This window comes from Bos javanicus, chromosome 22 (genome assembly GCF_032452875.1).
Source record: "Bos javanicus breed banteng chromosome 22, ARS-OSU_banteng_1.0, whole genome shotgun sequence".
NCBI lineage: Eukaryota > Metazoa > Chordata > Mammalia > Artiodactyla > Bovidae > Bos > Bos javanicus.
In genome coordinates this window covers 12,027,071-12,050,022 of record NC_083889.1, presented here as the reverse complement: position 1 = coordinate 12,050,022, position 22,952 = coordinate 12,027,071, and the positions used below count along the sequence as shown (strand labels likewise).

Sequence of the window (22,952 nt, the reverse complement as noted above, 5' to 3'; positions counted from 1 at the left end):
GGGAATACTGACCCAAACTCTAAGTATTATGGAAGAACAAAAGTAGGAAAGAGAGAAAGGGAAACCTCCTTACTGCAGGGTATTAAAACAACAACTTAATGGAGGCAAGTGGAGGGGGTTATGGCAGACAGGTTAGCACTCAGATTCTAGAGACAAACTGGATTTGAATCTCGCCTTATCACTTACCAGCTGGATGGCTGTGAGCAAGTTCTTTTATTTCTCTGCGCCTCAGATCTCTTGTCTGTAAAATGGATTTAAAACAGCCACCTCAGGGACTTCCCCGGTGGTCCAGTGGTTAAGACTGCAGGCTTCCATTGCAGGGGGAATGAGTTTGGTTCCTGCTGGGGGGACTAAGGTCCTCATGCTGCATGGTTTGGCCAAAAATAAATAAAATACCCACCTCAGGATTGACGTCAGGATGAAGGGCTAATGTGCATAAAGTACTCAGGACATGCACACATGTGTTGATGTGGTGATAACGACGTAGTAACGGACTGTCTTTGCATCATCTGGGGGAAGCATGTTCTAGGCCCAAAGAACAGCAAGTGCCAAGGCCCTGAGGCAGAAGCATGCCTCCCATATGGGAGGACACACCATGAGGGCAGGGTGCAGGAAACCAGGGAGTGAAGGGGAGAGGTGTTGGAGCGACTGTCAGAGAGGTGACGGGGATGGAGGTGCCAGATAGTTAGAGCTAGTCAGAGCTTTGATCACTCAGTCAGCCGATCCCATGACAGGCTGGTGACCGCCCAGCCGGTCATCAAGTGCCCTTGCTGACCGCTGTCCCCCAACAAAGGCCTCGGAGCAGCCCACCTGGGAGAAGGGCAAATGTGCGGCTCAGACCCTGAGGCCGGCAGGAGGTGGAGAAGGGCAGACTTTCTGAGGAAGAGGGACAAGACAGGGAAACCTGAGCAGGAAGGTGGAGGCAGGCTGGAGAGAGAGACTGTTGCTCCAGCTCAGATAGGTGCTGCAGCTGTGGGACTCTGCACGGGTTAACGAATTTCTCTGTGCCTCCGTGTCCTCACCTGCTGGTGGTGATGGTTTAGTCGCAAGTCGTATCCGACTCTTGCGACCCCATGGACTATAACCTGCCAGGCTCCTCTGTCCATGGTATTCTCCAGGCAATAATACTGGAGTGGGTTGCCATTTCCTCCTCCAGGGAATCTTCCCAATCCAGAAATCAAACCGGGCTGTCCTGCATTACAGGCAGATTCTTTACCGACTGAGCTACAAGGGAAACCCCATCACTTGTTAAGTAGAAATAAAATTAATATCCACATCAGCAGGTTGTGGTGAGCCAAGCATGTACCATCCGATGCAGAAATAAAAACTTGGCCAGCACCTCAGGTGCTCCCCCAGCATCCCTCTTCCCAGTTTCCTCCCTCCTTCCCACCCAAAGTTAACCATTATCCCAGCGTCTAACACCAGAATTTCATTTGGCCTGTTTTTTTGTATGTTATATAAATGGAATCATAGAGCATTAAAAAAAAAAAGTTGTGGCAAGGACTGAAAGAGTTAAAACCTGTCTGGTGCTTAGACCAGTACTTGCCTCATGTTCGAGGAATCATTACTATTAGCTATTACTGTTATTAGAGAGCAAGAAGGTGTGACAACTCCAGGAGCACCCCCCGAGCGCCTGGGGCCCTCACACTGCTCTGGAGTGGGGAGTCAAGGAGAGGGTCCTGGGAACACACTGGGGGAGACCATAGCTTCTGGGTGGGTCTGGGGAGGCCCCTGGCCATCACTTGGAGGGTGGGGTGTCCAACTTCCCAGGAACACAGATTTCCAGGGCCGCAGGTCCAGCCCTGGAGCCTCAGCCTTGTGGAATCAGGTCAGCAGCTGGAGCACTAATAGAATTTCCTAATCTCATTAGGGAGAAAATCATCTCATTGTACCGCACATGTCGGGAGGAATCCAAGTTCAAACACTTCATTACCAGGAACTCTGACTTCACCCATTCTCACTTCGGTGGGGCCCATTTGTAACCTTAAAGGGATTAGCAGGCCAAGGGGGTTATTTGAAAAGTTAAAGAGATTAGCGGGCTGTCGTCCCCTGAGGAGGCCTTCCCTGTGTCTGCCGGGCCCCTGGCGATACTCCTGCCCAGTTCTAGTCTGAAAAAAAGGCACAGTGTCGGGCACATAGTGGGTGCTTCATCAACAGGGAGAGAGCTGACCCGACCGACAGCTGGCTTTAATTGGGAGCAGAGGGTGAAGGTTTGCTTTGCTTGATATCTGAATATGTGCCTGGCCCCAAAGGCAGAGGGGGTGTTAGAGGCACCTTGAACAGATTCATCTCCTTCCTTCCTCCCCCACCCCCACATCATCTCAAGGACAGAGCTAGAGTTTAACCCAGGCCCCTGGCTGCCATGTGTTTATCCATCCATCCAACATCTACCCAGGACCAACCCTCTGTGTTGAATGCCAGCCAGTGTTTAAGGCACCAAGGATATGGACAGAACAGACAAGAGCTCTGACCTCGTGGAGTTGGCATCATAGTCAGGAAGACAGTAAACTGATCAATATTTCTAGGGACCAATAATGGTCATGTGATAGAAAGTCGCTAGGGGGAGGGCTGGGAATGGGGAGCTATTGGTTAGAATACACGGGGAAGTCCTCCCCGTGAAGGTAACATTAAAATTGGCCAGTAGAAGACTTTAGGGAGCCAGCCACACGTATGTCGAAGAATAGAGCTTTAGGCAGAGGGAACGGAAAGTGTAAAGGCATTGAAGGAAATAAGCTTGACATGTTTAAGGGATGAGAGGGCTGGGCAGGGCTCGGTGTGGCGGAACCAGGAATAGAAAATGAGTTGGAGTAGTTAGGGTCTAGACTGTGCAGGGCCTTGTAAGCTATAGAGAAGTTTGGATGTGCTATGAATAAGACGGGGGAGAGTTGTTATTCAAAGGATTATCAGGAACTGACTTACTTTTTAAGGGTATCTTTTTCAGCTGTGTAGAGAATAGAGGAGAGAGAAGAGGCCAGTTAGGAGGCTGTTGTAGTATTTTTGGAAAAGAGATGATGAGAGCATGCCCTAGAACAGCGTACTAGTCATTTCCACAATACTGCTGCGAAACAAACTACCCCCAAAGCCAATGGCTAACAGCAAGTGAGAACTCACGCTCACCTCTCTGCAGGCTGACCATGGTTAGCCTGGTCTAGGTTGACCTTGGCCAGGCAGCTGTGCCTCAGACTGCACGTGGCTGGCTCCATACTATAGATTAGGCTCGGGGATGCTCCCCTTGTGCTTGTCCTGAGCCGAAAGGGTGGCAGCTGCTTGGGGAAGCTCTTTTCCTGGAGGATTGCTGGAACACAAGGTGAATGGCACAAGGACAATCAAAGCTTCTGTTCACAGCATGCCCACTGACGTTCCCTTGGCCAAAAGCAAGCGTGTCACCAACAGGACAGGGACTTTTGCTTCAGTCACAGTGGGAGAGGAAAGAGTAAAATTTGCTGAATGAAAACCCAAACTATCACAGATGGTAGAGGAGAGAAGTTGGGAAAATTTAAGACATGTTTGTGAGTTAAGCTGGCCTGATTTGTGGATGTATTGGACCCCGGGTACTACTGCTCCACCAGCTATGTATCCCTCTCAGGCACCTCTGCTTGAAGACTTCCATGACTGGGAGCTCACTACCTCCCTAGGCAACACTTTAGGGCAATTCCACGGATCACAAAAGCTGACCTTAACTTGAGCCCAGATCAATGTATTACCCCACCCCAGGCCCTGACCCCCATCTTCCCTCTGACCCACAGAGATTATAGTGCCTCACTCTTGCACACTGAAGAGCCCAGTGCCTTCATCAGCCCCACCTTGGCCTCACAGACTATGGCCATGCCGACATGAAGCCTCTGTGGGCCCCGCTTGGTTCTGTGGGAGGCTCTGAGTAAGCCCAGGGAATGTATGTTTTGCCCCTCTTTTCATCAGGACTCACGCTGTCTCCATTCACAGGCCTGGTTCTTTTACTTACAAAATTGGTGCAAGCTTGTTGAAAACAAATCTAACTGTGCAGAAGTCAAAGGCCCTGCCCTCCCCACACAGTCCCACTCCCCGGATACAGCCACTTTAACAATTTAGTGTGTTATCTTCCAGATCTTTTTCCTGTTTTCTCATCAAACGGTCCTGGAAGTGCTCCCATGGGAACACTCATGCAATAACCTTGCTCTCCTTACTGTCTGTGTCAGAGTCCAGAGTTGGATTGTATCCATAACTGATTTTAACATTCTTCCTATTGATCAGTTATTTTGTTTTTATGGTATTAGGGACAGTGCTGCAGTGAGCAGCGTTGCATATTTTTGATTGCACGTGTATAATTATTTATGAAGTTCAATTATTAGGCAAGGAACTCAGAGCCAACTGAAAATTTTCTTAGTAGATACAGCTAAGTTACCTCCACAAAAGCTCCGACCAGCTATGTCAAAGCATTGTGCTTTATGCTTCTATTAATGTCACCTTAGAGCATGGTACATATTTTTTTTTTCAGCTTCTGTATGCTCATGCCTCAAGGGAGGTTGGGATCAATTAAGACTCCCAGATCGTTTTCATATGTACTAATGTATATGAGAGCATCTGGTTAAAGAACTCAGTACATGTCGTTTCCCACCCAAGAATCACCACTAATGAGAGATGTGCAGGAAAAGAAAACAAAGGGGATAACGATTGGTGAGAGGGGAAGTGTTAACTGGGAGGGAGCTGGGAGCAGAGCCCGGTGTCACGTCAAGACCCCTATGGTGGCCCCCTGGGACCTCCCCAGCCTGAGTCTGGGGCACGTGCCCCAGGTCCAGGTGGACCCCCGTCCATCCCCAGGCTGATGCAGATCTCTCGGTTACACCCAGACCACACCATCGGAGGAGCCGGGCAGGCCCCAGACGCTGACGCCCCAGGCTCCGTGTGTAGACGGCTTCGAGGAGCCAGGAGAGCGGCAGCGAGCCCTCAGTGCAGTGAGCGTCCTCACCAGTGCCCTGGAAGGTCAGCACCCCGGCGTCATCCAAACACCGCCCTCCCCAACCCCCCGCTTCTGGTCTGAGCCATTACCCAGACCGGAGCCAGGCTCGCCCTAGCTGCTGAGCCTGCCTTGGACATCCCCACAGCTGTCCCAGACTTTTCAGTCTCTGTCGCCTGTCCTGAGTGTCTTTTCATCTGTGCCAGCTTGTTTTGTCCTGGACATCCTCAGGAGTCATGCCTGTGTTTCTTCCAAATGTCCTTGCAGCCGCCCTGCCCCATCCCAGGTGATCACTGGCCTCATCCTGTCCTCTGCCAAGTATCCCCAGGTCTGCTGGGGCCGTCCCACCCCAAGCAAGCCTGTTCTAGCCTATTCCCCATCATTCCCCATCTAGCCGAGGCTAGTCCAAGCATCCCACATCTGTCTCAGCTAGTCCCACTTTAGGCAACGCCACATCTCATTCATCCTGAGCTTGGTACCAGCCCCCTGATTTGTTCCCTCCTTCCCCATATGACTCCTGTCCCAGGCACCACCCCCACCCCCACGTCTCTCCTGACATGTCCCAGATATCCACATCTGTTCCTACCTCTTGGGTCCTGAGTGTCCTTATATCTGCACTTGCCCATCTCAGATGTTGTCTCTGCCTGTCCTCCCCCGAGGGGCCCCACATCTATGTGGGAGTGTTGTTTCCAGAGAGCCCACACCTGTCCTCATCTGTCTTGTCCCCATTTTCCCTGTACCCATGCTGGCTTTCTGTCCCTGTGGCCCTCTTTTCCCACACTCCAAGAGTAAGAAGTCAGGACACAGGCCCCTCTTCCCCTTAGCCTTCCCTGGCCTGCTTTCTGTCCCCCTGTTATGCAGCAGCCCTGTCATCTGCTGAGAACGTCATACAGCTTTTCTGGAAAGTTATGTGACACAGTCAACAGAAACAAGCCAGCTCACTGGCTCTCCCCACTCCCTGCCCCCAGAGCTGGAGGAGTCTCAGCGCAGGTGTCCACCGTGCTGGATCCGTTTTGCCCAGCACTACCTGATCTGGGAGTGCTGCCCGCTGTGGATGTCCATTAAGCAGAAAGTGAAGTTCATGGTCATGGACCCATTTGCTGACCTCACCATCACCATGTGCATCGTGCTTAACACGCTCTTCATGGCACTGGAGCACTACAACATGACGACCGAATTTGAGGAGATGCTGCAGGTTGGAAATCTGGTAAGTGCCGCTGGCAGCTAATTCTCAAATGGGCATTGTGGTGTGAAGGGCTCTTGGCCAGCTGGCACAGCCCTCGTGGGTGAGGGAGGAGGGACTCAGAGCACAAAAGGGTCTTCTGAAGATAGGCATCTTTATGGAAGACGTTCTGGTAGGAGCCTCAGGATCAGCTTTCAAGGAGCTGGGCGATGTATTTGGGAAAGAGAGATAGGGATAAAGATGCCCAAAGGCTAGAAAACAAAAGTGAGTTGAGGGGATCCTGATGTGTGGGGACATGGGGCGTGGCAGTAATGGAGGAGGAGAATATGCCAAAAAGAGGCAGTTCTCTTAGGGAAAGGATGGATGGATGGTGGGATGGAGAGAAAGGAGGAAGGGAAGGACACAGAGATGGATGGATGGATGACTGGGTGAATGAGTGAGTGACTAAATCAGACAGAGACAGATTTGAATTCTGACTCAGTCTTACTATATGACCTCAAGCAAATTACTTAGTCTCAGTAATTGGTACAGTAAGTATTTGCTGAATGTAATAAATGTAAAATTAGTATGACAATATCAAACTCAGGAAGCTAATGAGGATTGAATAAGATAATGTGTGTAATGTGCTTGGCTCAGAGTTTGATAAACAATAAGCACTCAAATGATAGCTGTGGTTATTATCTTTGTTGTTGTTGTTGAAGAGACTATCCCTGGAAGTCAGAATGTGTCAGTTCTAATTCTGATTTTTTTCTCTTGACACCAAATCAAGTCCTAGCTCTTCACCCTAAACATGGAAAACTGAGGCCAGAGAGGTGACATACTGGGCTGGCGTGTGGCTCTTGTCTCCTGACCCCAGGGGACAGAGTCCTGCTGGTCCTTCTGCAGCAGATCCCAGGGCAGAGCTGCAGAGAGCCCACTGGCTTCTGGAAGGAGCTCCTGGGGTCATTGCTGAGGTTGAGTGGGCAGAGGGCTCATTCAGTCCAAGCTGTCTCCTCTTGCAGACCCAGCCCAGTCTGTCTCAGTCCCAGCTCCACAGTGGCCCCCACGGGCGGGCAGGTCTCCTACACTGTGGAGTGTGAGGATCGTTTTCCCTTATTACTTTCCATATCCAGAGCTCTAGGTAATTCTCTACAGGGTCTGTTGACATTTTTTCACAAATGTGAGTCTGTTTTGCTGTGGTTCTACTTTTCTTTCCTTCTGTATACAAACAGAAGGAAAAGCTAGCTCTCAGTCTGTAGGAGTCTCGTTGCACTATTGTGCCGGTCTTGTGTTGGGTGGTCTCCAAGTGGTGGTTATGTAGGGTTTCAGCTGAATGCAATTTTAATGGAATGTGACCATTGGGTTGGACGGAGCCATTCGTCAAGGTGATGAAGAGCACAGGTGGCTTCCCTGGACCACTAAGTTGTGATTGAATTGTGATTGTGTTAAACTTGTGGTTAGATTATTAGTAATAGGTCATGTCGTTGGATTACAGCTCTTCTTTCCTGTTTGGATAGCTTTATTGTTAGTATGTAAGATTTTAATTGTCTTGCAGTTAATATTAATATTCTAGATGGTTTAAATATTCAGTGTAAAGAAACAAAACCACAAAAATACGCATGGGTAAATAACCTTGGTGTGAAAAGAGCCTTTCTAAGCATGTCGCTGAAGACAAATTCCATAAAGGAGAAGATTGATAGATTTAACTAGCCCATTATGTAAACAAAGGTAAAAGGCAAATGAAATACCTGCTTTTAGCAATACTGTGGAGAAGAAAACCTGAGATGTCTCCAACTCCAAAACAATTAAAAATATAGCAAAATTATAGCAAATTATGGCAAAATATAGCAAATATTCTTTGACACACATAGCAAAGTTCATGAGACGGAAACAAAACAAAAATCCCCAAGTGCCAAAAACAAAGAGGGACTTAAAAACCGTAGCAGTAAACGTGGGACATCGTTCTGTAGTTGCTTTAGAGGGTGGGATGGGTGCTGATCGAGTAATTTGGGGGGCTTGGATTTCATTGATCATGCAGAGACAAGACTTGTGTTTGGGACAGTGCAAGTAGGGTTTGGAACCGAGTAGCCCCATAGGAATATGACCCTACATTCAATACAGTGGTGAACTAAAAAAAAATCACACGTTGGCCCTGGGAAATGATAAAGAAGGAAGGTTGTAAGTCTCTGTCAGGGCTGGAGAGAGGGGCTGAAAAACAGTGAGCCTTGGGAGCTTGTGTCTGTGAATTTGGCTTTATACAGATTTGGAGTTCGAATTTATACCTGACTGTTCGTGGAACCTGCTTAAAAAATTACACACAAAGAGACTCTAATAAGCATAGTTAACACTTGTTGAACACCTAATTTTTTATAACAACCAGTAAGGGAAATGCTATTATTATTACCCCTATTTTACTGATGGGGCTTCCCAAGTGGCTCAGTGGTAAAGAAGCCGCCTGCCAATGCAGGACACACGGATTCAATCCCTGGGTCAGGAAGATCCCCTGGAGAAGAAAATGGTGCCCCACTCCAGTATTCTTGCCTGGGAAATCCCATGGACAGAGGGCCTGGCAGGATACAGTCCATGGGGTCGCAAAAGAATCAGACACGACGCAGCGATTAAACAAAAACAACATTTTACTGATAAGGTAACAGGCAGAGTGGTCACACAGCCAGGAAGTGAAAGACCCAAGATTAAATCCAAGCCTTTTGTTTCTAGAGCCCGTGCTCTTCGCTAGTGGCTTACACAGCTGCGCCACAGCTCGAGCTTTGTTTCCGTCTGCCTGCTTCCAGTCCAAGTTATACTGGAGCCCTTATCAGTGTAGTAAGAGAAGAAAAAGAAGGAAGAAGGAAGGAAAACAGATCCAATGTTATTTTCTAGATTATGTTGTTGTCTAGAGAAATAATCCAAGAAAATCTACAGAAGGAATATTAGAACTAGTAAGAGAGTTCAGCAATGCTGGTAGGTACAGGCTCAATATATTAAAATTAATTCTGCTCCAAGACACAATGAGTGATCATTTGGAGAGAGGAATTTATAAGTTAACACAATAGCAATAAAAACTGAGGAATATAGGAATAAACGTAGCAGAAGATTATAAATTTGATATGAAAAATTATAAAAGCATTGAAAAACAGTTAATTTAGTGCAGCAATATGCCATTTTCATGGATGAAAGTCTGAATATTGTAGAAATATCAGTTCTGATCAAATTACACCCAGATGCTTGGTGTAATTCTGATAAAAATCCTAACATACTTTTTACCCATGGGATTTGACAAGGCAGTCCTGTAATTCATATGGAAAAGTAAAGTCTGTCAAGACAAATTAAGGAATTAGGTGAGGAGCTTACCCTGTGTGTGTGCATGCTAAGCTGCTTCAGTCGTGTCCGACTCTTCTGCGACCCTATGGACTGTAGCCTGCCAGGCTCCTCTGTCCATGGGGATTCTCCAGGCAAGAATACTGGAGTGGGTTGCCGTGCCCTCCTCCAGGGGGTCTTCCCGATCGAGGTTTCAAACTCGCGTCTCCCACATTGCAGGCGGATTCTTTATCGCTGAGCTCCTGGGGAAGCCAGAGCTTACCCTCCCGTGTATAAAATATGTTGTGGTATTTCCATGCGGTGAAACACTATGCACAATTAGAAGGAATGCATATATATCTTTCAATATGGATAAATCTCATAAACATGATGTGAAGAATAAAAGGAACTTACAAAAAAAAAGAATACATAGGGCATGGCCCCTTTATATAAACCTTAAAACCAGGCAAAAATACTTAGAAACATGCATGATAGCAATTACCTTGGAGTCAATGTAGTTCTGTGGAGTGGGTTGCCATTTCCTTCTTCAGGGGAACTTCTCAACCCAGGGACTGAACCCGGGTCTCCCGCATTGCAGGCAGACACTTTACCATCTGAGCCACCAGGGAAGCCCAAATAGGTACCTGCAAGACTCGGTTAGGTATTTGGCTATGTTCCTCTAGAAGTGAGGTGCAGTCACTCGGTCGTGTCCGACTCTTTGCGACCCCATGGACTGTAGCCTACAAGGCTTCTTAGCTTTACCATCTGAGCCACCAGGGAAGCCCTTCCTATGACTAACGATGCAGCGAAGAGAGCTTCCTTGGACGTGCCTCCTTGCGCAGACAAGGAGACTTTCTTAAGACTATACATATCTGACATTGTTACAGCTTGGGGTATGTGCAGCTGTGACTTCCCAGATACTGTACAACTGTTCCCTGAAAGGGCTGCACCAAATCCACGCTCTTACAGAGTGTGAGTTCCCACTGTTTTGTGTCGTTGCCAACACAGAGAAGTTTATTTTTGATTCTCTTATGGGTGAGAAATAGTAACTCAGTGTTGATTTAATTTGCATTCTCTGTGTGTCGTTTGTTTATAACCATCTGAAGGTCCTCTTCTGTCATTTCCGCCATCCATTCTTGTGGTTGTGTTTTTGCCACTGAGTTGTCCCTCTTCTCCTTACGGATGTGTAAGCATTCAGTATATATTCTGGATTCCATGTCTTTCCAGTTAAATACTTTTCCTAACTTCAATTTCCAGTTTGTGGTAGCGATTTCACTTTGTTTACCGCATCACTTATTATACAGATATAAATTTTAATGTATGTAAATTTAGCAATCTTTTCTTTCATGGTACAAACTTTCTGTGGTGTTAGAGAAAGCCTTCCCAACCTCCAAATTTTAAATATTTCCCCCCATTTTTATTCTAGAAGGTTTAAATGTTTATTGTATTTGGGTATTGAATCCATTTCCCTGCAACTAATTAATGAATATACTGTGGGGTAGGAGTCTAAACTCATTTTCCTCCATAGAGGTAACCATTCTTCTCAGCATTGTTTACTGAATAGTCTGTCCTTTTCTTCCTGATTTAAAATGCCATCTCTGTTATTTATCAAGTCTCCAAATATGCGTTTCCTATTTCTGAGTTCTTAATTCTGTAGCTCTAGTCTGTTTTTCTGTATTTGCACCAATATTATAAGAAAATCGCAATGTATACAGTGCGTTTATTGCAAGGCATAAAGTACATTTATTTATGAACAACACCCCAAAAAAGGCAAACACCCTAACAGGAAAATAAGTAAAGGATATGAAGAGGCAACTTTACAAAAGGAGAAATTTAAAACATCGAAGAAATGTCCAACAAAACAACAATAAAAAACGGCCTTTGTCCTGTTGGACTGGAGAGGTGAGTGAGACAGGAATTAGCATCTTTATGGGGAAAACAGTTTTCCCATGTGGTTCATGGAATTGCTTAAAACCTATCTCTGAGGATCATTTAGCACCCAGGTGTCAGAATCTCTGAAAGTGCTTGTTGACTGTGCAATTCCATTTCCAGAAATTTATAATAAGAAATGAATTGGACCAGGGATCATCACTGGCATTGTAAGGGCATGAGAGCAAAGCTGGATAGTTTAAGATGTGCAGAGAACAGCAGCCAGACCTGGGTTCCAGAGCTGGGTCTGCCTTGGGGGAATCTTGGGCCAGTTTCTCCATCTCTCTGAGCCTTGAGTGTCCTCATATGTAAAATGGGGAGAATAATAACTCCATAGGCTGTTTATAAGAGTTAGAGTTCAAGGATGTCAAGTGGGTGAGAGGGTGGTTATTGTTCTCTTTGGCCTCATTTATTATGACTGCTGAGATATCCAGCCCCAGCAGGGGCTTCAGATACAAACAGCTCTTCGTGTTTTACAAGCTCACTGGGATCTGACAGACAGGCTGTGAGTGTGGGCACCCACCTCCCCTGACTCCCAGCAGATGGTTCACAGAGCCCTGAGTGCTAATAGTGGCTTCCGAGGAAGTGGGAAGATTTTGCCTGCAAAGGTCTGTCTAGTCAAAGCTATGGTTTTTCCAATAGTCATGTAAGGATGTGAGAGCTGGACAATAAAAAAGACTGAGAGCTGAAGAATTGAGGCCTTCAAACTGTGGTGCTGGAGAAGACTCTTGAGAGACCCTTGGACAGCAAGGAGATCCAACCAGTCAACTCTAAAGGAAATCAACCCTGAATATTCATTAGAAGAACTGATGCTGAAGCAGAAGCTCCAATACTTTGGCCACCTGATATGAAGAGCCGACTCACTGGAAAAGACCCTGATGCTGGGAAAGATTGAAAGCAGGAAGAGAAGCAGATGACAGAGAATGAGATGGTGGGATGGCATCACTGATTCAATGGACATGAGTTTGAGCAAAGTCTGGGAGATGGTGAAGGACAGGGAAGCCTGGCGTGCTGCATTCATGGGGTTGCAAAGAATCAGACACTACTGAGTGACTGAACAACAACAAAACTCTCTAACCTTGGCTTATGTCTATAATGGGATCATACTGTACACATTATAAACTTACTTTTGAAACATAACACCTTGTGACTGTCCTTTCATACTAATTAAACATCTGCTGCTGCTGCTGCTAAGTCGCTTCAGTCGTGTCTGACTCTGTGCAGCCCCATAGACATCAGCCCACCACGCTCACCATCCCTGGGATTCTCCAGGCAAGAACACTGGAGTGGGTTGCCATTTCCTTCTCCGACAGCATCGTTTTTTTTTTTTTTTTCCCTGTAAGAAAAATAGTTGTGGGATATTCTACTGTACAGATGAGCCATAAATAGTTTAACCATTTCCTTGTGATGGGCATTCTTTTGTCCCTATTAAAAACATTGCCATAATGTTCTTCTCCTGGTTCTCAAATTTATGAGCTACTTGACTCCAAGCATATTACGTAACTTCTCAGTGCCTCAATTTCCTTACCTGTAAAATGGGCTTAATGCTACTTTTCTTGCCGGGTTGTTAGGCAGGTTAAAATAAATGACTTATTCTAAGCATTCTAGCCCAGCTCTAGGCACATAGTCAAGCCTAAAGAAATGGTGGCTGATTGTTGTTACATTGAGAAAAGTCATCACATGGACAGGGAGGAAGTGGGAACAGCATGGGCGAAGGTGCTGAGCCGTGGAAGCATGAGTGTTTGTGGAAATGTGTGAATTTGGTGTGTGTGAAGCAGGGAAAATTTCCTGTGGCAACATGGGCTTGAACAAGTCTGGAGCTGGGTGGTGTCGAGGTCCACCCCAGCCTCCCCTGATCCCAGGTGCCTCCCAGAGCCATCAGTCTTTAGCCGTCAGTGGGCTCGGTTGTTTTTGAAGCCCAGGCTGGTGGGTCATGTCTGGGAAACAGCAGAGTTGGCTGGAGTTATCGGGTTGGAGGTGTCCCCAAGGAAGTGGGCCAGGGCCGAGCAAGCACCCACTGGGATTCTGGGCACAGTCAGAGCTGGCAGCCCTGGAGGGGGACCCTCCCGGAGCAAGAGTCAGGAGGTAGGGAGACCCTGCTGCCAGAGGCTCTTTCCAGCCTAAATGTTGGGAACTCCTCATTCCCACTCCTTCCCAGGTCTTCACAGGAATCTTCACAGCAGAGATGACCTTCAAGATCATTGCCTTGGACCCCTACTACTACTTCCAGCAGGGCTGGAACATCTTCGACAGCATCATCGTCATCCTCAGCCTCATGGAGCTGGGCCTGTCCCGCATGGGCAATCTGTCGGTGCTTCGCTCCTTCCGCCTGGTACCCGGCTGGGCCTGGCAGGGGTGGGCGGGTGGGGGCCTGGGACCACTGAGGCATGCCCTCTCTGAGGCCATCACTCAGTCACCCCTGCTCTGATCTTTCATACCTTCACCCAGAAGCCGTTCGCTAGGTACAGCCTAGGCTAGTATGGGTAATGTGGGGGACACAGAGGTGGGCAGGGGAGCTATCCCTCCCTCCAGAGAGGCATTTGGGGTAGTATCCATCCTGATAATTTGCAAAGCCCTTTATGGTTCAGCATGCCCCGTTTAGTCCTCACAGTATCTCAGGAGAGGAGCTAGTGTTACTGCATTCCCATCCTACACATGAGGAGACTAGGTCTGAAAGAGGTGAAACAGTTTTCCAAAGCCACATGGCAGGTAACAGGTGGAGCCAAGTCTCCTGACAGCTCACCTGGGGCTCTACCTGCTGGTTTTAGAATCTGCATTTTTGAAACTTTACTGTGCAGACAAATTGCCTGGCAATCTTGCTAAAGTTCCAATGTGGATTTAGCAGGTCTCAGATAATGTCATAGCCATGAGTCTGTGGACCATTCTCTGAGTTCATTCACACTGTCTCAGAGGTCCAGGCATGGGGCCTGAAGTAGGTCAGGGAAGGCTTTCTGGAGGAGGTGGCTTCAACTTGGGCTAGGAAAGCAGAATGGTTGGGGCAAAAGAGAAAGCCCAGGCTGTGGATTCTAATCCCAACTGCACTGCCAAGATCCAAGGGATTTAGACAAGTTACTCCAGGCCTCTTCATCTGTCAAATAAGGTAATAACAGTGCCACCCTCATGTAGTTATTTGGAGTTCCTAATTAGCTGATCCAAGCATAAGGCCTGACACAGTAGGTGTTCAATAAATGCTAGGCACTGGCTACCTTTCTCTATGATGACTGAGAGGAGGGAAGTATAGAGTTGACTGGGCAAGTCTGGGATGGTTTGAGCCTGCCTGGAAGGACCCCTGATGAGGAAAGGTCTGGAAAAGGGACATTCCATGATGGGGGAATCTACTGGGTGGTTCCTAGAAGTGAGACCAAGGTGAGTAACAGGCTGATGCAGGGACAATTAGAAGGGGTGGTTGGGGAGAGGAGTCTGGAGCTGTCGGCCTGACTCCCAGATCAGAGTGCAGTGAAAACTACCCTCAGGCTCTGGAGAGAAACAGTAATGTATGCTCTTGGAAAAAGGGGAGAAACAGGTGTTGGTGACCTCCAAGGGGCCCTGGGTTTTCAGGCAGGAGCTAGGGGCATGAGGGTGTCCATGGGCAGTGGGAGCCAGAGGCCCTCACAAGGACCCCTCCCTCCCTAGCTTCGGGTCTTCAAGCTGGCCAAGTCCTGGCCCACCCTGAACACACTCATCAAGATCATTGGGAACTCAGTGGGCGCGCTAGGCAACCTGACGCTGGTGCTGGCCATCATTGTGTTCATCTTCGCTGTGGTGGGCATGCAGCTCTTTGGCAAGAACTACTCAGAGCAGAGGCACCGTATCAGTGACTCGGGCCTCCTGCCCCGCTGGCACATGATGGACTTCTTCCATGCCTTCCTCATCATCTTCCGCATCCTCTGTGGAGAGTGGATCGAGACCATGTGGGACTGCATGGAGGTGTCTGGGCAGTCACTATGCCTGCTGGTCTTCCTGCTTGTTATGGTCATTGGTAACCTCGTGGTAAGTTGGCCAGAGGCCTCTCTCATACTCTCTCACCTACCCGTCCATTCATCTGCCTAGCTACCCATCCACCCAGTCATCCATCTGTCCATTCACTTACCCTTCCTTCCATCCATCCACTCCCTCCGTCAGTCATCTATCAACTCACCCATCCACCCATCAATCTCATCCATCCATCCACTCGTTTACCCATCCTTCCACCTATTCATTCATGGGCTTCCTTGGTGGCTCAGTGGTAAAGAATCTGCCTGCTAATGCAGGAGACACACAATCGATCCCTGGGTAGGAAGGATCCCCTGGAGAAGGAAATGGCAACCCACTCCAGTATACTTGCCTGGGAAATTCTATGGACAGAGAGCCTGGTGGGCTATAGCCCATGTGGTCACAAAAGACAGACATGACTTAGCAACTGAACAACAACAGCAATATTCATTCATTCACCCATTTACCCATCCATTCATGTATCTATCTATTACCCATTCATTCTTTTCATCTCTCTACTCATCTATCTACTCTACCTATCCAGCTATCTATCCACTCATCAATAACCCACCCGTCCATCTGTCTACGTCTGTCTCTATCAATCTATTAAGTTACCAATCTGCCTATCCATTTATCTATCCCCTCACCCAGCCATCCACCCATCAACCCCATCTACTCATTCTCTTACCCATCCATTCATCTATCCATCAACTATCCATCTATCAATCCCCATTTATTCACACACACGTGCACCTGTTCATCCATCCATTTGTCCATCTATCTACACATCCATTCACTCACCCACGAATCCATCCATTCACTCATCCATCACTCATCTGTCCAGTCACTCATCTATCCCTCTGCTCATTCATCCAGCTCTACGTCCATCTATCAGTCCGCTCATCTATTCATTCATTCGTCAATCCCATCCATCTACTCATTTATCCAGCCAGTTATCACTCATTAAGCTATCCATTCATCCACATCACTCTTTATTTGCTCATTCATTCATTTACCCATCTATTTACCTATTTATTCTTTATGTGTTCAGTTTATATCCATTAATTAATTATTTGCTCAGCTACTCATTACTTTATTAGCTGTTCACTGTCTGATTTATCACCTGATTCAATTCAGCTTAACAAACATTTGCTGAGCCCCTGGTACATGCAAAATATTGTGCCAGATGCTGTTGGGTATACAGAGGTGAATGTGGCCCTGACTTTCCTCGCTACCTTGAGAGAGTGAGCAGGTGGAGAGTTCAAACAGGCCTGAATGAAGCTGGTCAGAATGATCAGAGCCATTAAGGGGGAGACCATGGGTACTGATCCCTTTCAGCTAGGGAAATCAAGGAGGCCTTTCTGGTAGAGGGGACTTGCTGCTGACCTGATGGACAAGCGCTGCTAGAGAGGGAAGAAGCAGGTTAAGCAAAGCACAGGTGCAGGCAGGTGCTGGTCCAGGAGGTGGGGCCTGAGGGAGCCCTGCATGTCACCCTGGGTCGCTGTGGTGAGAGGCCCTGCTGCCCCGTCAGAAGGAGCCAGGTCTTTGCCCTCTTGGTCACCTGTCTGTCCCAGAGCGAGTGCATCTTGCCTTGTGTCTTTACAACGTGGGAAATTTTTGGAGTTGAGAGAGATCAAAATCTAAATGCCAGAGATGGAGCCTTTGGAAGAAGCAAGGTTGAGAGGGTCAGTGGTTCAGGGAGAAGTCAGTGTCCGCTGTGGACATGCAGCCTTCTTCCTGGGTGTACAGGGGCCCACACACGTCCCACCGTCACAGCTGCAGGGTCTGGCTCCCACTGCCTCTGGTGTGGGCACTGCAGGCTCCACAGCACACAGGGAGGTTTTGGGTGATGTGAGTACCATGGGCTGCAGATTCCTAAGCGCTTCTCAGACCTGCTGCTTTCTCCTCCCACATGCCTTAAGCAGGCCAGGGTGGGCTCAGTCTGAGTTGAGGTCCATCTCCCTTGGTCTCCAAGGATGGAGCTCAGAGAGGAAGCAGGGTGCTCAGTGCCCATGGACTCCAGCTCTTTCTTTGGCTGGCCCCGCAACCCCCTCCCATCCCTTCAAACACGCCGCGGCCACTCGGGGTGCCCCTCACTCAGCCCCCGGCCCAGCAGACTCTTGTGTGTTCCAAGGAGGATGTGAGTGCACAGAGCTCTTAGCCCAGGGCCAGGCTGAGCTGCTCTCACGCACACGCAGCCTGCGATTTCCAAGCGGATCTGCCTGGGGATGAGAAGATTAGAGGCTGCTGGAGGAGGGAAGCAAACGCAGCCCACGCAGACCCCTCCCTGGCCGCCTCAGGAATTGGGCCGCTGCCGGGCGTGGGTGGAAGCAAGATTGCCATTGAAATGGGAAGTGATGATCAGGCAGGGGCCAGGGAGCAGCAGCGTGTGATTGACGGGGAAAGCACCGGAAGCCGCCGAACTTCCGAAGCCGGCGGCAAGGAAGGCCCTGGCACACTCTGTGGGCAGAAGGGGCTGCCCAGGCACCCCCTGCCCCACCCCCAGCCTGGCCCTGGATGCCTGGTGATCAGATGTTAAGCCAGGCGTGAGCAAGGGCTGTGGTGGGCGTATCCAGGGTGGGCTACCAGGAACAGAGGCAGGTCAGGCCCAGGCCAGTGTGGACAGAGGCCAGGGGCCTGGCCAGGGATCAGTGTAGACAGCAGCTCTGAATCCCATCACATGCCTCACCCCTCCAGTGACGGCATTAAAAAAAAAAAAGGCTGCCAGGTGTCACAAGCGATCATCTCTCTGTGGATATAGGACAGGAGAGCCCACTTCTTAACCTTTCCATACTGTCCACATGAATGAGTGTTACTTCCGAAACCAAAGGCAGGTTTCTGAGGCCCGGCACGCCAATCCTGCCCACTGCCTTCGTCAGAATTCTCCTTCCCAGCTTGCTGACAGACGTGTCTCAGGGGCTTGTAAGAAGCCAGGGCAGGAAAGATTCAGATTGGGTGTCCACCTTCACACACCACCCTGATGTAGAGGCCCCCATCTGACTGGACTCCCTTCTGGGAGTGGCTGTGGGGTAAGAACAAGCCCAAGGTGGGGGAGGTTGCTTCTCTAGCCCATCGGCCTGGTGGTGCCCGGGAGCCAGTCTGCCCCCTGTGTGGAGCAAGCCCGCTGCCATCTTCAGTTACCCTCCCCAAGACCCAAGCCCAGTCCCTTGTCACTCAACAGAAGTTCGCTTTTTTAACCAAAACTAAAGCTTCAGACTTGCAGGATGGTTTAGCAACAAGCTAATGGACTTCCCTGGTGGCTCAGATGGTAAAGCGTCTGTCTACAATGTGGGAGACCCGGGTTCTATCCCTGGGTTGGGAAGATCCCCTGGAGAAGAAATGGCAGTCCACTCCAGGACTATTGCCTGGAAAATCCCATGGACAGAGGAGCCTGGTAGGCTACAGTCCATGGACAGAGGAGCCTGGTAGGCTACAGTCCATGGGGTCGCAAAGAGTCAGACACGACTGAGTGACTTCGCTTCACTTCACTTAGCAACAAGCAGTAGTCAAGAACCATCCAAAGACAGGAGGATTTTGCAACCCCTCCTTAGGGGTCTCAAATCCATAATAGTAAGTCTGTGTCTTCTGGCCCCTCTGAGACCTCAGCCCCTCCCCTGACTCCCTGCAGCATATGGGCACTGGAGCCAAGGCTGGCCCCTGGCACCAGCCCCAGGTCTCTCTACTCCATCCCAGCTGTCTAGTGTTACAAGCACCCACCCAAGCACCCTCCAGCACCTGGACACAGCAACCCCCTCTCAGTGGCTTGACCCTGCAGTCAGTCCCCAGAGCTGCCACCTGGCCTCTTCTCCTGTCATCACCCTCTTCCGTGCTCAGTTCCCATGTCCTTCACCTGGGGAGCATAGTAACATCTGGGGACATCGGTGGAGTGTGCTGCACAGCAGGAGCCCCCAGATGTTTGAGTGAGGAACTAGCTTCAGTGGGGAACTTAGAGGCACATCACTGTCCCTCCTTCACCAACAGACGCACAGGCCCCTTCCCAGGAGGTCCCCAACAGCAGATGAGCGATGGATGGGTGGGCCGATGAATGGATGCTCTGGGTTGCTTCTGGGTGGGAGGCTGTCTTTTCCCTGGTACTCCCAGCTTGGATCCCACTTCCCAGGGAGCAGTCCTGTGCTCACCATGACTGCATGTGTACATGCTAAGTTGCTTCAGTCGTGTCTGACTCTTTGCGACCCCATGGACTGTAGCCCGCCAGGCTCCTCTGTCCATGGGATTTTCCACGCAAGAATACTGGAGTGGGTTGCAATGCCCTCCTCTACGGGATATTCCCAACCCATAGATCAAACCCCTGTCTCCTGTACCGCAGGCGGGTTCTTTACTGCTGAGCCACTAGGGAAGCCTTCGCCGTGCCTACAGGGCCCCCCATTACTCCCAAGACAGCATGGCAATATCTGCAGGCTTTGACATCAGAGGAACCCACGGTTCTCCCATAGAATGTGCACCAACACCCATTGGTGTTGCACGCCCTCAATTCAGACCATCTGAACCCTTGGGAGGAGGGGTTGATTCTGGTGGTGAAAAGCTGGAAGAAGGACCTCGGTTCTTCTTTGAAGAAAGGATTCAGCAAAGAGACCAAGACTGTGAAAAAGATAAAAGCGTTTATTAGAAGCAAAGTACATGTGGAAGAGCAGACAGGCAAGTTAGGAGGGAGCAGTTTAGGTTGCTTAAATTGGGCAGTTTTCCATTGTTGTGTTTTTTTCTAGCCAGTCATCTCCATATCTGTTCCTAGTGTGGACATGCATCTCTCAGCCAAGATGGATTCTAGCTGGCCTATTCTCACTCCTTTTGTCCTCCCCTTAGATTGAGGGCCTTCTCTGCACACGTGTTGGCCCGGGAAACCCATGAGAACACACCCAATCAGGACCCAGCGCTCCCGCTGGTCTCCCATCTCGAAGCATCAGCAGGAGACCAGCTGCAGCTGCTCAGTCCGGGGCCTGTGTATCTCCTACCTCAGGATGAGAGCTCGCCTTTCCTTTTAGAGCTAAACTCTTTATATTGAAGGGAGTGAGAGCTTAGAATGAGGCCCCACGGTCCAAGCCTTGCACTCTTTGCATCTGGCCCTCCTCAAGTGTTCTCCATCCTGAGCGCCCAGGGCTTGGCGTTGTCTCCACAGGTCCTGAACCTCTTCCTGGCTTTACTGCTCAGCTCCTTCAGCGCAGACAACCTCACAGCTCCCGACGAGGATGGGGAGATGAACAACCTCCAGCTGGCTCTGGCCCGCATCCAGCGAGGCCTGCGCTTCATCAAGCGGACCACCTGGGACTTCTGCTGCGTGCTCCTGCAGCGGCCGCCTCAGAAGCCCGCGGCCCTCGCCTCCCAGGGCCAGCTGCCGGGCTGTATCGCCACCTCCAGCCCCCCACCCCAACCAGAGAGCGAGAAGGCGCCCCCAGCCCGCAAGGAGACGCGGTTTGAGGAAGGCCAGCGGCCAGGTCAGGGCGCACCTGGGGATGCCGAGCCTGTGTGTGTGCCCATCGCCGTGGCCGAGTCAGACACGGATGACCCCGAGGAGGATGAGGAGAACAGCCTAAGCACAGAGGAAGAATCCAGCAAGCAGGTGAGCCCCCAAACCCTGGCCCTCGTGTGCATGAGCACCACCTCCTGTCCAGGGGACCCAGCTTCACTTGGAGCAGTTGCCCCAGTAGGGATTGGCCTGGAGGGGGAACACAGGCCACCCCCCCAGAACCAGCCTCTTGGAGGCATGCTGAGGCCAGCCATCAACCCTCTCTCCCCAGCCCAGCCCAGGAGGGCATCTTCAAGGGACCGCTGTCTATCATTCATCCCCTGGCTGGACACAGGCAGCCAGTTGTTCAGAGAGGGAAACCGAGGCACAACAAGAGAGACAGACTTGCTAGGAGTTCCTCACAGGTCTAGGACAGAGCCAGGAAGCCTGGCTCCCAGACCCAACCCTGACCTTATCCCCTCCAAGACTAACAAGGCGGAATGTCTTGGTGAGTGGGGGAGAGCGGCCTCCTGACCTCGCCACTGCCCCTTCCCCTCCCCCGAGGCCCAGAGCTCATTCTAAGGTTTAAAAATAAGCATCCCTAAGATGGCAGGTGTCAGAGACAGCACTATCTTATCTCCCAACCTGTTATTTTTAACACTTAGGACTGGAGTCTGAACAAAAAGGACTGTACACCCCACCCCCACCCCGGCTCCCTCAGTGTTCTCACAGCCTGAGCCCAGCTCAGGTGGCTTGTCCCAAGGTCCTTGGTCAGACAGTGAGGACTGGGTCTCAGTTTCGTTGGGCCCACGCTGGCCACCTCCCTGGGGCCTGCACTGGGTGGGTCTGGCTGAGAAGAGCAGCTGCTCCCCTGCACGGAATTTGATCTGTGGCTCCAGGCTTGATTCCACAAACTCCTGCCTTCCTGTGGTCCCTGAGGCCAGCTCCTGCCCTTTCAGGCAGGCGGCAGGACAGCCACAGAGTCAGTTGGGGGAGGGGAAGGGTTGGTGTTGCCAGAACTGCGGCTTAGAATTAGTTCCAGGATGCTTCCAGCACAGGAGTGGGATTCCGGCTGTCCCTGCTTTTCCTCTTCTCCTTCTCTTGAGCCTGTTGGCCCTGAGACGTGTGTGTGTGTGTGTGTGTAAGCAAGCTGAGCTGCCATGGGAACTCCTGGGAAAGCCTGTCCTTCCTAAGTGGAGCTGCCAGCACCTGGGAGCTGGGCATCATGGCGCACTGACACCCTTCAAGAAGCGAGAGGAGGGGAGATTTGTGCCAGCCAGGCCAGGGGCTTTGTTTAGCTTTAGGCCCTTTGCCTGGTCCTCTCAGGAGCTTTCGTCAGCCTTAGAATGAATGCCTGAGGGAGGGGTCTTCAGGGAGATGATGCCTCATGAAGAGAGTAGTGAAGCAGAGCCAGGATCCTAGAAACACTGGCTGGGTAGCTCATAAGCTGGGGGGGTCTTTTCAGCAGGAATCCCAGCCGGCGTCCGGCAGCCCAGAGGCCCTCCCAGAGCCGAGGGTCTGGAGCCAGGTGTCGGAGACCACCTCCTCTGGGGCCGAGGCCAGTGAGGTTCAGGCAGATTTGTGGCAGCAGCGGCGAGCAGAGGCCCCCGCCCCAGGGTGCAGTGAGGTAACGCACACCTTTGTCCCCGAAGCCAATGGGGCACTGCCGCTGGGGCTGGAGGCCGTGAGAGGCCCCCAGACACCAACCTTCTGGTGGGAGCCACAGCCGCTGTCACAGCCAGTGTGGGAGACCTGTTTGCGGAGTGGCCCCACACAGGGGAGGGATGGCTTGGGGCCCAGAGCCATTCGGAAATTAGGAAGCAGCCCCCCAGGAGCACGCCACAGGACTAACCCCAAACCCCTGCGTGTTCACCCCTTCCTCACTGGGTTCCTGTGCTTTGGTCCTGTTGGCAAAAGTCTGTCCTGTGAGTCAGCCCATCCTGGGGGACTGGGGGAGCTCTGAGCACAGGCTCTCAACACTCGAGCCACTAGCCGCTTCTCACCTGGACGGAAGCTGAGGCGGCGAATACAAGGCCTGTCAGGGGAATTTGTTCTGGACACAAAAGAGTTTTAATTTGAGCTCATTACCAATACTTTGGCCACCTGATACGAAGAGCCGACTCATTGGAAAAGACCCTGATGCTGGGAAAGATTGAAGGCAGGAGAAGGGGATGACAGAGGATGAGATGGTTGGATGG

The 22,952-nt window shown here is 50.3% G+C and overlaps 1 protein-coding gene across 8 annotated transcripts in view; it reads left to right on the top strand.

Annotated features, from left to right (window-relative positions):
* The window catches only part of SCN5A (sodium voltage-gated channel alpha subunit 5), a 103,849-nt gene that overhangs the window by 47,068 nt on the left and 33,829 nt on the right, over positions 1–22,952 (top strand). For 4 of the 8 annotated variants that reach the window (XM_061395960.1, XM_061395963.1, XM_061395961.1 and 1 more), the window contains 6 exons: positions 4,827–4,959; positions 5,902–6,140; positions 13,480–13,653; positions 14,955–15,311; positions 20,428–20,868; positions 22,220–22,381. In XM_061395960.1, coding sequence (XP_061251944.1) covers positions 4,827–4,959; positions 5,902–6,140; positions 13,480–13,653; positions 14,955–15,311; positions 20,428–20,868; positions 22,220–22,381 — 1,506 coding nt within the window. The remainder of the gene's footprint in view (positions 1–4,826; positions 4,960–5,901; positions 6,141–13,479; positions 13,654–14,954; positions 15,312–20,427; positions 20,869–22,219; positions 22,382–22,952) is intronic. The other 4 variants (XM_061395964.1, XM_061395965.1, XM_061395966.1 and 1 more) reach the window with 2 other exon arrangements.